The sequence below is a fragment of the Myotis davidii genome, unplaced genomic scaffold (assembly GCF_000327345.1).
Source record: "Myotis davidii unplaced genomic scaffold, ASM32734v1 scaffold281, whole genome shotgun sequence".
Taxonomy (NCBI): domain Eukaryota; kingdom Metazoa; phylum Chordata; class Mammalia; order Chiroptera; family Vespertilionidae; genus Myotis; species Myotis davidii.
Genome location: NW_006293784.1, coordinates 8,652,753 through 8,670,966, shown reverse-complemented (window position 1 = coordinate 8,670,966; position 18,214 = coordinate 8,652,753). Strand labels below are relative to the sequence as shown.

The 18,214-nt window shown below is 40.4% G+C and overlaps 1 protein-coding gene across 1 annotated transcript in view; it reads right to left on the bottom strand.

Moving 5' to 3' along the window:
• LOC102757825 (DNA dC->dU-editing enzyme APOBEC-3C-like) overlaps nt 1–18,011 on the bottom strand; it is a gene marked incomplete at its 3' end in the record, with an annotated part of 26,842 nt that extends 8,831 nt beyond the window's left edge. The window contains exon 1 of the mRNA XM_015566525.1: nt 17,819–18,011. Within this exon, the coding sequence (XP_015422011.1) occupies nt 17,819–18,011 (193 nt within the window). The remainder of the gene's footprint in view (nt 1–17,818) is intronic.
• Nucleotides 18,012–18,214: the final 203 nt, after the last annotated feature.

Here is an 18,214-nt window from a genome sequence, read left to right as displayed (position 1 = left end):
TCAAACGGGCCGGATCGGCCTGTGGGCCGTAGTTTGCCCACGGCTGGGGCCTAACCTATGGACACAGAAAATAGTGTGGTGAAAGCCTGTGACAAGGGGCAGAGGTGGGCTAGAAGGAGTCAATGGGGGCAAAGGGGACATCTATAATACTTTCAACAACAAAACATTTTTAAGTGTTAGTACAATTTAAAAGCATGGTATTAGACCCCTACCTCCCACCACACACTAAAATAAACTCTAAATAATTCAGAAGTCTGAATGAGAAGGGCAAACAAAAAAACTTTTAGAAACCCATATAGAAAATATTTTATGGCTTTGGAGCTAAATTTATTTCTTTTAAAAGATCCAAAAAGTATAAGTTAAAAGGCAAAATTAAAAGGCAAAAGATGGCACCCAAAGCAATCTTGAAAAAGAAGACAAAGTTTGAGCACTCTCAATTTCAAATCTTATTACAGAGCTACAGTAATCAAGATAGTGTGGTACTGATTAGTAGAAGAATAGACATATAGATCAATGGAGTAAAATGGAGAATCCAGTAATAAACCCTTACATTTATGGTCTGTTGATTTTCCATAATGATGCCAAGACTGTTTGATGGAGAAAAAAAATAATCTTTTCAACAAATGGTCCTTGGACAACTGGATATTCACATGTGAAAGAATGAAATTAGACCTCTACCTCAACCATACACAAAAAATGGTTCATAGGCCTAAATGTAAAACAAAAACAAGACAAAACAAAGAACTGTAAAACTACTAGAAGAAAACATAGACATAAATCTTAGCGTGGTTTGGCAATGATTTCTTAGATACAAAACCAAAAGGGCAAGTGATAAAAAAGATAAATTGGACTTCATCAAAATTAAAAACTGTTGTGCTCCATACTATACCATCAAGAAAATTAAAAGACAGCCCATAGAATGGGAGAAAATATTGGTTTCAGGTCGCAAGAAAGCCTGGTAGCAGAGCAAGAGATGTGAATGCTGGCAGTCCAGAGAGCAAGCCCTATAAATAAAGCCTGCAGGCATATGGGTAGGGCACCAGCAGTAGTAGTATCTGCTACTCGGAGCGAGACTCTTCAGTAGGATTAGGCAGGCCTCAGTCTTAGCTGGGGATTCCCAGGAAGTATACAGAGACTGAGGCAAAAAGGCTTCTATGTTATTAATTAGGCCGAGCACGTCCAAGAAACAGGGGTAGGAAAAGAGGGTGAACCAGAGGAGAGAGAACCAATATGAAATTGCATCATGGAGGAAGCTATCATTAAATGCCATTAATTGCTTGATCTCTTGGGATAGTCTTTAAGAAGCCTTAAAAAGCCTTTGGACTTTTGTACTCAAAGACCCAAAAAGCACCTGAATACATTTTCTTTTAAAGCTTGGCTTCCCCTCCACAGGTAGTTAGTTGATATCTGTAAATTAAGACTCTCTTAGACTGCATTCATACCTCAGGTTCCCTTTCATCAACATCCAACTCATAATTGGTGGTAATGGATAGCGGGGGTCATTGAAATCCACAGAATAATGGCTACCATTTAGTAAGCACAAGGCAGTTTTATATAATGTCTCCTCTTCACAAAGTAGTTTTTTGTTATGATTTTATTAATGCCCCAAATTAGACTCCACTAATTTAAGGAATGTGGCCAAGGTCATGAAACTAGTAAGTAGCAGACCAGGTTTTGGACCAAGGTCTGTGTTTTTTTAAAACTCCCCAAACAATGCCCTTTCTATTATACCATGAAGCCTCTTAGAAGAAAGGGTTGAGATTCCTAAATCTTTTCTTAGCCAGTACTTTTTAAAAAATGCTATTTATTTTTTTAAATTGGTCATACAAACACCTGGCTTAAAAATGAAAGGAAAACAAAAGACTTTTCAGTGAAAGCTCTCCTTTTTTACCCTGTCCGCCAGTACCTGGTTCCTCTTTTCAGGGGCAATATTACTAGTTTCATGTGTATCTTTCCCAAACAGTTATGCATAAATATAAGTATTATTTTTCTGTTTAACAGAAATTACATGGATATACACTATACTCACCTTAGGTTTCTTTTTTTCACTTGACAGTATATCTTCAATTCACATCTATATCTCCACATAAAGTTTAGCCAATACTTTGAAATGTTTTTATCATTAGGGCTTTTATTATTAAAGAGTATGAGATAAATTATACTAAAATGTATCTACTATTTCCCCTGTGCTACTTAGCCACTATTAAAAGAATAAACAAGACGCAAAATGTCAAAGAACCAGGCAACAGGAAAGGAGTGGAGAAACATGAAATGCACATGAGCTCGAGAGTAGCTCTCAATTAAAAGACCTTTTCTTTTTTTTTAATAATATTTTTATTTTATTTCACTTTACCTTTTTTCTTTTTCTTTCTTTTTTTTGTTTTTGTTTTTGTTTTGTTTTGTTTTGTTTTGTTAATCCTCACCAGAGGATACCCTTCCATTGATTTCTAGGGAGAGTGAAGAAGAGAGGGAAAGACAGAAATATCGATGTGAGAGAAACACATCGATTGGTTGCTTCCGACCAGGGCCAGGGTCCAAGGAGCCCTTCTTGTTTTCTCTCTTGGGTTACCTCGGCCTTAACTCTAATCTGTAATTTTCAGGTGTGTTTTGTAATGTAACTGCTGTTATTCTTCTGTGTTTTTTATTGATAAGCATGAGTGAAATGTGAGTACATATTTGTCCTGTTGGCCTCTTAAACTATCTGGCCACAATATTCCAAGATGAGAAGATAACGTGAAAATGAGTGGGAAACCTAGCTCTTGTCCTTCTCCAAATTTCATAGTCCTAAAGTCTCTTGGTTGCGTTTAATTTAATACTTTTCACTAGTTGTTCCTTTTATGTAGAAAATGTCATCTCTAGGGCAGAGACCATATCTCCCACCATAGTGGGTGCATTATAGTAAGTCCTGGAGGACAGAAGAGAAATCGAGTGATCTCAATACTTCCTCCTGCATTGATAAGAGGCTAATATAGGTGCTGGGTGTGGGGAGAGGTGAGGATGAAAGTCGAATCGAATCACAAGGAAGATTTCTCAGATATACGTGCTCATCTGCTCCTGCACCAACATTTCACTTGGAGTGAATGGGACATATACAGGGTGGGAAAAGTAGGTTCACAGTTGTGAGTTCATGAAACAAAGTTTATTCTTGTTGAGTTGATTAAGCTATTGTAAACCATAACCTGCGTGACAATTGTAGACCTACTTTTGCTCACCCCTGTATATTTGAAAAAGCTCCTTGGGGGATTCTTACATTCCTCCGTCTTCTTACCTCAAATTCATAATTATCGCTAGTACAAAAGGGAAGGTACAAAAGATAAAAGCAAATATCAAATATCCAACCAAGTTGAAAATTTTTAAGCAATTTATTTTAAATCAAAGAAGATGGGACTTTCTTTATGCCTCTTGTTATATTAGTAGCACACGGGAAGGACAGACTGTAGTTGTGAAAGCTGCCCATGCCCGGGATTTAAGAGCTCAGACGGCCTATTGTTGTGTGTCCCAAGTGTTCTAATGTGTTGCCTGAGTTGTTCTATCTTCTTTTTCTTATCTCCCTGAAAAATTCTCTCTGAGAGGTCCTGGGTCCATGATGTTAATGTCCATTGATATTAGTGGTTTCTAATTTGGGGGGTCTTAACGTGAACGAGCACCAGAATCACCCGCAGCGTTTGTTAAGGCGCAGATTGCTGGAGCCACCCCCAGATTTCCCGATTCAGTAGTTGTAAGGTGGAGCCCAAGAGTTTTCATTTCTAATAAGTCCCCCTTGGATGCTGATGCTGCTGGTCTGGGAACCACACTTTGAGAACCATTGTTCTGATTATTACTAATGTCATGCTCTCTACGGTAGGTGAGGGAGAATCACAGGAACTAGAACGGTGACTGGGATTGCTGTGCCCCTGCTGGGAATACGGAAAGCCAAAGAAAATAACAAGGAGAAAAAAGTTTGGCTTTAAAAAAATTTTTTTTTGCATAAAGGGTTTGGTAAACATGAATAAGCAAAATCACTAGAATGTCCTTTTCCATACTCACTAATAATTACGGTTTTTTTGTTTGATTTTAAAGCATGGAAAGAACATTTTGTGTACATGAAGTGATCACTTGAATTATCAGGAAATTTGGTGGCATTAGCACTGAAGTTAAGTCAAAGTGAAAAGGGTTGAACCAAAAATACATGAGTGTGTGAATATAAGATATGTGCATGTATTATGTATATATGAACATATAATTTATACATATTTCGTATCTATCACTTCAAGGTTCTTTTCTGGTTCACAGGTTGCTTTTTTTCTGTCTAGTGATTTAAATATATATATATATTGATTTCAGGGAGGAAGGGAGAGGGGAGATAGAAACATCAATATCAATGATGCGAGAGAATCATTGATCAGCTGCCTCCTGCACGCCCCCTACTGGGGATCAAGAATGTGCCCTTGACCAGATTCAAACCCAGGACTGACGCTCTATCCACTGAGCAAAACCAGCTAGGGCTGTCTAGTGATTTTTTATTTGGCATCCGAACTGACGCATGTTATGTTAAGTGTTTTCATTTTGTTTTCTTTTTTTAGAGTATTGAAGTTTGTTTTGGCACGCATGTTAGTGTTTAGGTTCGTTGTGATTCAACTTGATATTTTGGAGGTTTATTTTAAGCTTTGTCAAAGTGTTCCTAGAATAGCCTTTACTCTAGGGCCATGGTCAGCAAACCGTGGCTCGCGAGCCACATGCGGCTCTCTGGCCTCTTGAGTGTGGCTCTTCCACAAAACACCACGTGCGGGCACGCACCGGTTTGCCGAGCCGCAGTTTGCCAACCACTGCTAGGGCTACTTTGTTATTTTTAATTTTATTATTATTTTTTTAATCCTCACCAGAGGATATTTTTTTCCATTGATTTCTAGAGAGTGTGGAAGAGAAGGGAGGGGGAGAGAGAGAGAGAAACATCTACGTGACAGAGACATATCAATTGGTTGCCTCCCAAATGTACCCCTACTGGAAATTGAACCCATGAGCCTCCATTCCATGGGCCGATCTTCTAACCACTGTACAAAACTGTCCAGGGCTGTTGTTATTATTATTATTTTTTTAATTAAATCTTTATTGTTCAGATTATTACATTAGTTACTCTTTTTTCCCACCATAACTCCCCTCCATCCAGTTTATTATTTTTTTTTAGAGAGGAAAGGAGAGAAAGAGATAGAGATAGAAACATCAATGATAAGAGAGAATCATTGATTGTCTGCCTCCTGCATGTCCCACCCTGGTGATCGAGCCTGCAGCCTGGGCGTATGCCCTGATCGGGAATCGAACCATGACTTCCTGGTTTATAGGTTGATGTTCAACCACTGAGCCAATCCCTCTGGGCTAGGGCTATTTTTTTTAAATTATCTTTATTGTTGGAAGTATTACAGATGTCCCCTTCTTTTCCCTATTGACTCCCTCTAGGGCTACTTTAGTTTTAATAATAAACTTTAACCCCTCTGGAATTCCTGTTACTGCCCAATGGCTTAGGGAGGCCGGTCTACTCTGCTTGGGTAGAATTTGAACATCTCCTAGCCCTCTGTGTACTCTGAGAATGGCTCAGCTGACAGGTTCTGGTGGTAGTTCTTCGCCCAGTATTGCAGAGTTTCAGTCTATGCCCGTGCAGATTGGTGTTCAGCCGAACATTCAAGAAGACCCTGTGCACATTTTGGAAGCTCTTTCTCAGTATAGCTCCCCCCTCTTTGGTACTTTGCCTTATACATTCCAGCTTCCTCTCCTCCTAAAAATCCTATCTCTCGTGCATCAATTTAGTGAGACCGCTGTGATTTGAGTTTTGCTTCCCTGTGCTGTAATCTCAAATTGTCACCAGATGGGAAGAAGTTTTCCTTTTCTCAGAGTCTTTTCCTGTCTGTTGTCACAGTGGCTGAAAACAGTTGTCTCATATCTTTTGTCCAGGTTTCCAGGGGGGAGAGTAAATTCTGCACCAGTTACTTCTTCATGATCAGTAGTGGAGCTCAGTATTTTCCATGCTGAATCTTTCAATCCCTGTATATTTATTTAGGTCTTCTTTGACATTTTATTCTACCCTTTAAAATATATTTTTATAGATTTCAGAGAGGTTGGAAGAGGGAGAGAGCAGTAGAAACATCAATAATGAGAGAGAATCATTGATCGGCTGCCTCCTGCATGCCCCAGTCCACAGGCCGACACTCTATCCACTGAGCCAGACCAGCCAGGCTGACGCTCTATCCACTGAGCCAGACCAGCCAGGGTGAAAATAATTCTTAACGTCTGGTAAGACAGATGCCTTCACCTACTAGGTCTGGGTTTTCCTAGCCTCAGCCCCTGCATAGGGAGCTCCCACAGTCCAGTGGGTGAGGGCTGAGAGGGGAGCAGTAGGCGGCAGAGTACACAGGTTCAGAATGGAGGCCACCTATTTTTTCCCTGTGCCTGTGCCTTCAGGTCCTGTTTGGTTCAGTTCAGTTATGTTGTTTATACCTGATTTCTGAAGGTGCCTCAGGTTATAGTTAGTGGGACAGAAGCACACGCTTCATGGTACTGCTTAGACTGAAGTCTGCTGGTGGCCCTTGTCTTCCCAGAGCCTAATGTGTGCCTCTATAGTTGAACCTTCAACATATCCACTTAGTAAGTATGTATTGAATGCCTACTCTATGCTTATGTTGTGGATGTAGTAATGACCCAATAGACAAAAATCTCTGTTCTCATGACATTTTTATTTTAGTTTATTAAAAGGAAATAATTAGCCCTGGCCAGTGTTGCTTAGTGGTTAGAGTGTAAGCCTGCACACCAAAGGGTCTTGGGTTTGATTCTGGTCAAGGGCACATACCTGGCTTGCAGATTTGATCCCCAGCCCCAGTCAGTCGGGGCAGGTATGGGAGGCAACCAATTGATGTGCCTCACATCAGTGTGTTTCTCTCTTTCTCTCTCTCTCTCCCTCTCCCCTTCTGTCCCTCCTTTCCACTGTCTCTAAAAATCAAAGAAAAAAAATACCCTTGAATGAAGATTAACCAAAAAAATAAAACTTTAAAAAGGAAGTAATTTTTGTTGTTGTTGGGTGTAGTGCTTTACTAAAAATATACTAAGGGCCTTCTTATGATTATTAATGAAAATTGCTCCCCTTGGTCTTTGTTGTCCACATTTCTAATATTTCTGAAGACGTGTGAATTTGAAAAATGCTTGCTGGCTGGTGATGCAATCCTCAACAAAGGTCAGTGTTTTCAGGAGCACAGCATTCATGGGAAAACAATGTACCAATATCTGCGTCACTGGGGCCAAATTTCTGACAGGGAAAAAGCCTGCAGGCATGGACAAGGCTGCCACCAAAACCTGGACACGCACGGGCCTCTTTCCTCTCTCAGTCTGTGAAGTGCAACGCTTAACACACACAAAAAGTAAATTTTGCAAACTCGTCATACTACTAGCTTTTTAATGCAAACTTATCACACAAAGAAGTAACTGAAAATTGTTCTTTTGGACAGATGAATGCTGGCTCAGGGAAAGTGCTGGCTGGAATTTCTTACAATTCAGGTTTAAAGAATTCCCCTTCATAGAGAACCAAAAGGATATCAGATCAAACTGTAAAAATCTAAATAAGATGAATGACCCCATTGTTCACCTTAAATGATGGGGGGGTGATTTACAAGATTCCAACAACAACTGGAAGGCAGAACTAAACCAATCTGTACCAGATTGCTGTGATTAATGGTTAAAACTCTGAGTTATTTCAGATTCTTCACTTACATGTCACAGAAATTATAGTCTTCGTGGTAAAAATCATCAGTCATCTTCATTTCTAGAACAGTTCTTTGACAGATATGTCTCCTAGCTTATAAAAGAGACTCACAAAGAATCAGAGAACAGCTTAGCCCATTAAGTGACATAAATGACTTACCTTCCTACCAGATAAGACCCATCAAAATGTTTACCAAAATTAGGCTGAAATTGTTATACTCTAATCACCTCTTTTGCAATACTCTCTGTATCTTTTGTCAGGTACTAGCCTGCCATAACTCACCAACATTAAAATATTACTGTTGTTATTATATGTATCTTTATGTGAATCTGAGTCCTCAAAATACGGGGACCTCAAGAAAAGAAGTTGCCTGGGTGCTAAACCTGATGTTTGCTACTGGCTCTCGTTCCTTTATTGGTGTCCTAATTTGGTACCCCTGTAGCCTGGTAAAGCAAATGGGATATTCTTTTCCTCCTCAGTTTTTTTAAGTCATCAATATATATCACTTTTATTGGAAATTGTGTGAGGAATGAGTTTATCAGGGAACTAAATATAATGAAGGAATATTCATTCATTCATGGAATGTTTATCAAGTGTCTACAATGTGAGGTGTAGGTGTGCTAGATGCTGAGGATATAACAGAACAAGTCAGACAAAATCCCTGCCCTCCCGGAGCTGACATTCTAATGAGGATTAAAGAATGTCTAGTGGATGCAGTTGGAAAGACTTCATTAATTAAAACAGAGGAATATGCCATCTATAATAAGCAGAATCTGTAAGGATGCTGTCCATGAAACCTAGGTGTCGAAAAAAGCTTGAAGAAATAACATTGCAGAAATACTGTGTTTTAACAGTTCCCAAACTTTGCTGCACTTTTGAGTCTCCTGAGAGCTTTGAAAAATCCTGATGCCCAGGTCATACCCCAACCTTATTACATGCGAATGAATGGGGGTGGGAGACTGGCATCAGTAATTTCCAAAGATAGCCAGGTGACTCTCCGCAGCTTCCGGGTCATGATCCCCAGTAGGGGGCGTGCAGGAGGCAGCTGATCAATGATTCTCATCATATATGTTTCCATCTCCCTCAATCCCTCTCTGAAATCAATAAAAATACATTTTTAAAAAGAAAGAAAAGAAGGTGAAGGGACTAAGCAAAAAATGTATATTTATGTATATATATACAGTTTGCAATTTAGTTTCAATGTTTTAGAAAGAAAGATAGTTAAAGAATGTTAATAGTGGTTAAATGTGGGGGTAGGTTTATGGGTGCTCATAGTACAATTCTTTCAATCTTTCTGGATGTTTGAAAACTTTCAGGATATATAGCTGGGAAAGTCTTTCCGTTCCTTTTACTCTTCCCTGTTCAGAACAACTCATAATGATGCAATTCTCCAAAGGGAATCTGTTCCCCAAAATATGAGTTAGAAGTTGGATCCCATACAAATTTAAGCAAGTTTCCAAAAGGACTTTGTTTTCTTTTTTCTAAATCTACATGATCTCAGGCAAGGGTCAACTCAGATCTTTGGCAACACTCTCCCTGAACTTTGTCACAGCAGTTTTTAAACATGTATTTGCCTGAACTCCATTTTACTATGTACATTCACCTTTGCCAAAGGAATTGTGTCTTCATAGTCACTAGCAAGGCATTATCACTTAGTCCACACAGTCGTTCATATTATAGCACACCTGGGTGGGGAGGCAAGTGGGGGGACAGGGTGAATCCAAGATAATCAGAAGACACAGTGTCACATGGCGAGCTTAACTCAAAGATTAAACATGAAGAAGATGAAAAACACTCAGAATAATTTAGAAAGTAGGAATCAAAATAGTGCAGTTCCAAAGGGGGTTAAAAGGAGGATGCTGTTGCTAACATCAGCACTGAAACAAACTGTTGTGATACTCTAGATCAGCGGTTCTCAACCTGTGGGTCGCGACCATCGGAAAAGACATATAGCATATAAGATTTATACATTACGATTCATAACAGTAGAAAAATTACAGTTATGAAGTAGCAACAAAAACAGTTTTATGGTTGGGGGTCACCACAACATGAGGAACTGTATTAAAGGGTCGCGGCATTAGGAAGGTTGAGAATCACTGCTTTAGATGTTGGCAGGATCAGACAACCATAGATTTCAAACATTTCCATCCATTAGATTTTTCTTCAAGTCCAGGTACATTCAGAGCATCACCACTAGAATTTTCTGATGCTGCCCACATTTCCAGCTTAGGCATTCTTTTCCCTAAAGGTGAAGCCAGGGAGTGTGATATTGTGTATCTACTCATAGAGAAATTTGTGTGTGTGTGTGTTTTTTTACCAGGGTTTTCATCAGGTCCACAAAGCCCCAAAGGGTAAAGAATGCGTCTAGGATAGCCAATATATATTGTGTACTACAATATATCACATTTAAAGCCCTTAGAGTCAGACTTAAGATAATGTCACTGATTTCTCAAGCAATGCCAAAGACTGATTGATCTAAAAAAGTGACGATAGGAAAAAAAGATGAGCTAGATTTTATATAGGAGCTAAGAATTGTTGCAGATTCATGAGAAAAGTTTTATTCTGTCTTACAGAGGCTATTGAAATTCCTGTGCATTTACTCAGGAAACTTATGCTAACATAAAATTTATCAACTTTATATTTTGCTAAAGACTAAAAATTTATTTTCACCTAAGGGAAAGATGTATGCAATTATTTCTTTTTTTTTACCTCTAGGTGGTGCTATGTATTGTTTTATGTAAGGACATGACTGCCTGATTTTGAAGTTAGTCTTAAAGATTATGCATCTTATTTTACAGATGAACAAACCGAGGGTCATTGAAGTTTTGTCTTATTTAAGGTAAAATTTCTGGTTTGAGACAGAGCCAGGACTAATGCCCTTTTTTGTAAAAATGTCAAATGTATGATTTGAGTAAAAATTAGTCATTTCATAATTATTTCAGGCTTATACTGTTGTGACAGGTTTAAGAATTTATTTTACTACATAGAGTCATGAAGTTTTCTTTAGAAAGCTTTAAAAGAAAATCATTTGCTCAAGTGACATGAAAATAGATTGTGAGGAAAGTAATGGGATATCGTTGCATATAGTATGCCTAAATTACTTTACCAAAGAACAACTCCCAATGGTTAAAGGACACAGGAGGTAATTCACTGAAAAGAAAATGCAAATTGCTACTAATTACATGAAACACACTAATTATCAAAATAAACCTAAAATGACATTGTGGTGCTCCTATTTTTTCCAGCTCAGCAAAAAGTCTGTAATGATTAACTTCAGAGATACTGAGGCAGTGGTGAGGCACCTCGCCCTGTGACAGCCACACACCACTGTGTCATTGGTACAACTTTCTGAAAGTCAGTTTAACAGATGTTATCAAGAACCCTACATTGTCCAAACTCTTACCTAGTATTTTAACTTCTGAGTTCCTCCCTGTAGGAATAATCAGAAATGTGGACAATGATTTACTAGTATACACAAAGATATTCATCACCGTGTTATTTATAGTACTTACACATAAAAATATCATTACATACATTAGGGTATGGTTATACTATCAGGCAGCCATTTGCAAACTGCTTGCAAAGAATTTTAAGTAACATGAAAATGTTCATAATACTTTACTGAATTAAAGAGGAAGTTAAAGTCTATACACATGTATTATCTCAGTTATATAAAAATATTACTGTGTTTGGAGGGAAAGAATGAAAAACATAGGCAAATATTAACAGACTAGAGGCCTGGTGCACGAAATTTGTGCAGGGGCTGGGGGTTGTCCCTTGGCCCAGCCTGTACCCTCTCCAATCTGGGATCCCTCTCACAATCCAGGACTGCTGGCTCCTAACTGCTCACCTGCCTGCCTGCCTGCCTGATTGCCCCTAACCACTTCTGCCTGCCAGGCTGATCACCCCCTAATTGCTCCCCTGCCAGCCTGATTGACACCTAACTGCTCCCTTCCTGGCCTGATCACCCACAACTGCCCTTCCCTGCCAGCCTGATCGCCCACAACTGCCCTCCCCTGCAGGCCTGGTCCCCCCCAACTATTCTCCCTTGCAGGCCTGGTTGCCCCCAACTGCCCTCCCTGCCAGCCATCTTATGACAACCATATTGTGATGGCGCAAGGTGTGAGGGTCAATTTGCATATTACCTCTTTATTATATAGGATGTGTAAAGAATGAGTGCTTTGCTTTTTCTTTCCTTCCCCCAGTATTTCAAGATATCTACAAAGTATATCTTCTGCAAAAGTATAATAAGTAGATTTATAGTCAGAAAAAAGGTTACTTTTTTAAACAAATCATAGCACTTTAAATGATTTTGAAAACCGTGAGTCTGTTGATCAACTAAGGCCTTTCTGCCTTCCCAGTTTGTTCCTTCGCCCTGGTGGTCAGAGAGAGAGCATTAGGTCCCAGTCAGACTACATATGTCTGACTTGCATTCCCTTTTAACTCTTTCATTAAGATTGAGAAATTCCTAAACCCCAGGTCTGAGGTTCATTTTCGGTAGTCATGAATAATCATGGCATCAAAACAAAAGTGAATGTACAGGGTGGGGCAAAGGTAGGTTTATAGTTGTTCATATGGAAAACAATACAATAATTAATAAACAATACATGAGTAAACTCTGGCCCCAGCCTGCTAGCTCAGTTGGTTAGAGTGCCATCTTCATACACCAAGGTTGCAGGTTTGATCCCTGGTCAGGGCACATACAGGAATCAACTTATTTATGAGTGCATAAATAAGTGGAGCAACATGTTGATGTTCCTCTCTCTCTCCCTTCCCATCTGTTTCTAAAAATCAATAAATAATAAAAATTTTAAAAAAATAAACTGTTTACCGTACTCACAACTGTAAACCTATTTTTGCCCCACCCTGTATGTTGTCCACTTTCAAGATTTTTTTTTCTCTCTCCTTTATTTTATTGTACGATCAGTATCGACTCCATTTTTAAAGTCTATTTTTTTGTGAATTACAATTCAGATTAAGTTTTCTAACAAATATAAAGTTCACATGTTTTGCTACCTATTAGTTCATTCTTGAATTGGTTACTGCAAGGTTCTCAGTTTCATTGAAATCGCCTCTTGCTGGCTCCCAATCTCCAACGTTAAACCATTCATTCTCGTAGGAGGAAATGTTGGCTCATTTGAAACTTCCTTTTTTAATTCAGATTGCCTTGTAATGATGCAACTCATGAAAAGCACAGTCAGTGTTATGTAGTGGAAAAATAAGAGTGTTTACAGCCGGAAACTTGTCTCTCACGTTTGCTCCCAAATCTCATAGTTTGGAAGCCACTGTTTGCTTCTATATTCTGAGTTCCTCAGAGAAGGCAGGGCTTACGTGTTGGAGTTGGGGTCATAGAAGCTGCTACTGAACTCCTAAAATAATGTGTCAGCTGCAACCATGTACACATCAGGAAGGGTACAACAGCTGTACACGAATATTCCTTTGTTGGGCACGGGGAAATGTTAGCAGAAACTCTAGTATGTGACGATTCCCTAATCCTCATCCAGGGCCTGCCTTTGAGTGGGTGGAACACATTGCCGGCTACCTACAAGGCATGACTGAGGGCACACCAGACAGGGTGCTTCATCCAAAAAGACCTACTCAGCCGGCTCTTAGTCCAACATTATTGAGCTTAACTCTGGGTCTTGAAAGCTACCACAATTGCTTTAAAACACATCTTTCGAAAAGTGGAAAGAAATCTACTTAGGAGAACAGAAAACTCATTAAACCAAGTGAGTTGCTGTTGAAAATGAGATTTTAGATTATGATTTACTCTGTGGCTGTTGTTAAAATTATTTCTTTGATCTGAGTCATATTGCATTTTTGGCCATCAGTGTGTTTATAGGCAAACTTCTCACATATATCTCTGGGTGCTTTGTTTTAACTACTTCGGACATTAACAATGAAACAAACTTTTAAACAAGATTATGAAAATGTATTAAATATAGGGGGGATATCTATGGCATTAAACACAGTGAACAGATTTTATTTTCTCTCAAAGTTCTTAGAACTATTTATAGTTTATAAACATAGTGATCTTATAAACTTACAACATCAATTTGTAGTTTACAGAATTCTGAGCATCCGAAATAGATCAGTTAGTGTGACTGTCTTTAGGCAGAGCTCTCCTCCGAGGTACTTGACTGACTGTTTTGCTGATTTTTCTGTGCTTCCTCCTGGACACTAAAAGTATTCTCTGACATCTTAGATACTTATCCATTTGTTTAACAAATCATCTGTTGGATACCCACTGTGTTCCGGGCACTGTGCTTGTGCCTGATGAATAAGACAAGATGAATAAGACAATGACCTTCCCAGTGCTAGTAGGAGACCATTACAGCATAATGATACACAAATGCTTGAGGTTCCAAGAAATCTCATGGGAAGGAACATCTGGGAATACCAGGGAAGATCTTCCCAAGGAGGGAACACTTATCAGAGAAAGATACACCTACCATCTTGATTGAGAAAGGAAGAAAGTAGGTGACTGGTGGAGCCCTGGGCTTCTTGCTGCAGGTCCTCTAGCCCAGCCTGAGAGGTTCTGGGAAGGTGCTTGGAGGGAAGTATGGAATAGGAGAGCCTTCCAGGAAGGCAGACGGGAGGGCCAGGGCACAAAGGTGACTGCATCATTGACTCAGGGAACTACACGTAGTTCAGAAATGCTGGGAGACAGGATTTATGAGGGAAGTTGATGAGGGGGGCGTGGTGGGATAGAGACTTGGCAATGACAGCAGTAGCCAGTGCTGATTGAGTTCTCACCTTGCGCCATTCACCATTCTACCCGGAGCAGGTGTTAGCTCATTTAATCCTCGTAAAATTCTATACAGTAGTTACTATTATTACCTCCATTTTGCAGAAGAGGATATTGTGGTAACATTGAAATACATCCACAAATGATTTGATACTCTTTCATTTAAGAAGTAGACCCTCACTCCTCTCCCCTTGAGTGTGTGTTGGTTAATGACTTTCTTCTGCCCTAATGATATGGCAGAAGATCATTTGTGACTCCTGAGACTAAGTCATAGAGGCGTTATGGCCTCCTTGCTCTCTCTCGGATCTTTCACGCTGGAGGAATGAATGAATGCCATATGATGAGGACACTGACGCAGCCCCATGCAGAAGCCCACAGGGCAAGGAATTGAGCCTCCTGCCAACAGCCATCATGGAATCGGAACCGCCTGCCATCTGCCAGGCGAGGGAGCTATCTCGGAAAGATCTGCTCACCCCAATCAAGCCTTCAGGTGACTGCAGTCCCAGCCGCCTTGACTGCAACCTCATGAGAAATCCTGAGCCAAAACTACCTTGCTAAGCTGCTCCCACATTCCTAACCCCCTAAGACCTCTCAGACGATGTGTTGCTGTTTTAAGCTACTAAGTTTTTTTAAAAAAATATATTTTATTTTTTACAGAGAGGAAGGGAGAGGGACAGAGAGTTAGAAATATCGATCAGCTGCCTCCTGCACACCCACTACTGGGGATGTGCCGCAACCAAGGTACATGCCCTTGACCGGAATCGAACCTGGGACCCTTCAGTCCACAGGCCGACGCTCTATCCACTGAGCCAAACCAGTTACGGCACAAGCTACTAAGTTTTGAGGGAATTTGTTATGTAGCACTAGATAACTAATACAAAAAATGAGGCATCAACATATTAAGTAACTTTTCCAAGGTCTTGTAATTCATGAATTAAGAATTTGAAATTTGAACCCAAGCATTCAAATTCCTGAGTCTCTGCAGCTAAACGATACTGTTCTGCCTTGAAAAGTCAGTGGGGCCTGTCTGTGGAGATCCAGTGCTTCTATTACACTTTCACACACACATTCTCTCCCCCGCACCCCCCATCCCACCTTCTCCCTCTTTTTCTGTCCTTAATCCTGACAGTGATAGGGAACTACTGAAAGCAATTGCATTTTAGAAAGGTTCTTTGGTATAGAGGCCAGAGCATAAGGGCTACAACTGGAATTAGGAAGAACAGTGTCAGACAATGGAAATAATCCAGACAGTGTTAGGTTGCCCTGAACTAAGACAGGGGCTAAAAGGATTAGACAGGTTCAAGAATTACTTAGTGAGTGGGCTTGAAAGACTCCCAGGTGGTTGACTAGATGTTTGTGGTGCTGGGCAGGAGGAGTAACGAAGGACCTTCCGAAGTGGGTAGGTCAGGGTGTGAGGGTGGAGAGGGGGATGCTGGCAGCTGGTGGGAGAGTAGGGGAGGGTCATGATGAGTCCTGCCTTGGCCATGGTGCATTTGAGATTTCTTCTAGACATTTAAGAGATATCTGAGAGGTGGGGTGCTGGCAGCACTGGACTGGCATTGCAGAGGAGAGGTCTTAACTGAAGTGGGGACTTGGGAGTCATCACCCATGCTGAAGTGATGGTGTGGACACTGTGCCCTGGGAGAGTGTGGAATGAGAGGAGGGGAGGTCTCTCCAAGGAGGCGTGGTCTAACCTTGACATAGAGTAGTAAGAACGAGAGAAGCCAGAGAAAGGAGAACCTGGGGAAAATGGCATCAGAAAAGTTGGGGGGGGAGAGTCTCGGGAAAGAGAGTGTTTAAATTAAAATGTCAAATATAGCCTCACTCTCTGCCAGATGCTCTTTCTGAGTGAGTGGAATCTGGTCACTGTGATTCCAGGCCTGCCACTGGGAAGAGCACCTGCAGGGTCCTTCCCACGGTCCTCTGAGGCTCCCAGAAGGCTCCCCCATGAAACTGCACATGTCAGGGGAGGGGGGAGGGGGAACTTGGAGGAAAGAAGATGAAGGGATTATCGGAAGAACTTCTATGCATAACCCATAGACACCGACAACAGATAGCCAGAGGGGGCGTGGGGGCTAGGTGGAGGTAGACAAAGGAGGCGGGAGGGGGTAGTGTAATGGGGTCATTTGTAATAGTATCAGCAATTAAAACAAAAAAAGAGACTGCACATGTTCACCTGGTCTCAGCAATCCACTTACCTAACTCATTTCAGCTCAACAAACACTTATACAAACTTTAGCACCTAATAGGCAAGTAATAAGTGATTGTTAGATGAATAAATACTTATTAATAATACATGCAAGGCTTTACTCTACTGGCACATGCAAAAGCAATACAAGAAGACTTCCCAGAGAGTCCCACGGACTTGTAGTCAGTAGCTGCGGATTTCAATGAGGGTTTGATGTCTCCTGTCGAGACAGAATTGTGTTTCTCTTGTGGAAAAGCTATGAGTATTAACAACAACAAAAAGGAGTCAAAGGCCTGGAGATCCAAAATTTCCCCTGATATTTTAAGATTGACTTTACAGATGCAATTTGGAAAGTTAATATGGATTAGGCTGAGATTTTTAAAGGGGCTTCTTTAATAACATAAGCTTCTTTCAACTCCAGCTGTTCTAATGGCAACTTCCTGTCCACCTGGGAGTCATTATTTTTGAAAGTTGTATTTAAGTTAAATGCCATAATGCCAGTACTAACCGTTTTTGGTAATTAGATATCGTGATTAGATTCTTTTTTAAAATTATGCTTGGATTTTCAATTAAGAAAACCACGGCAAAGTCATAAAATAATAGGTTCATAATAAGTTTCAAAGGTCCGAAAACTTTTACAGACCGGAGTACTGAATTTAAAAAATTGAATTCTGTAGCTTTCATATTAAAAGCAAACAGAAGTTTCCCACATATTTAGATAATTAAGACATTTAGAAATTTGTAAACCAAGCTTTCAATTCTGTAGCCCTTTATAGTATGAAAGTCATGTGTAAATCTGCTGGATTCATTAGCTGGGGATGCTCATTTCGTAGGGCATAAAGCCCTACATATAGCATACGGGTACTTACGAGGCTTGTTTTGTTTCTTAGTTTGTTTTAAACCTCCTCGAAAGTAAAAAGACTGGGGACAGGGAAGAGTTAATTGAGCTCAGCCTGAAAAAACCTTGGTCTGCTCTCCCAAGGGAAACCTTACTCTTAAGTCCCGCCCCCTCCTTGGTCTCAACCCTCCCCCTCCCCCTTCCAGGCGCTCCGACCTGCTTTGAATCCCTGTGCCAGACAGGAGGTTTTCATTCTGTCGTCTTAAACTATTCTATAGTGATTTCATGGGTACTTAGTACAGGTTTGTCTCTGCAGCTTACCTTTCTTGAGGAGAGGGAGCACTTTAAGCTTTACCTCCGTTTTCCCACAGTGTCTTAAACAATGCTGATCACTGAACACCTTCTTTCCAGTACTGTGATGTGTAATTTTACGTGCCAGCTTGGTTAGGCTGTGGTGCCCAATTTGGTCAAACACCAGTCCAGGTGATCCACAGCTCCTAGTCAGCCCCACCATCCCGAGGGTGAACAACCCATACTCTACAATGTAGTATTAAATGCATTTCTACTTACGATATTTTCCATTTATAATGGGTTTATCAGGACACAACCCCATCATAAATTGAGAAACATCTGTAATTTCAAACCTACAGGAATGTTGCAAAAATAATAGTACAAAGAGCCCAGCTGGTGTGGCTCAGAGTTGACCTATGTACCGGG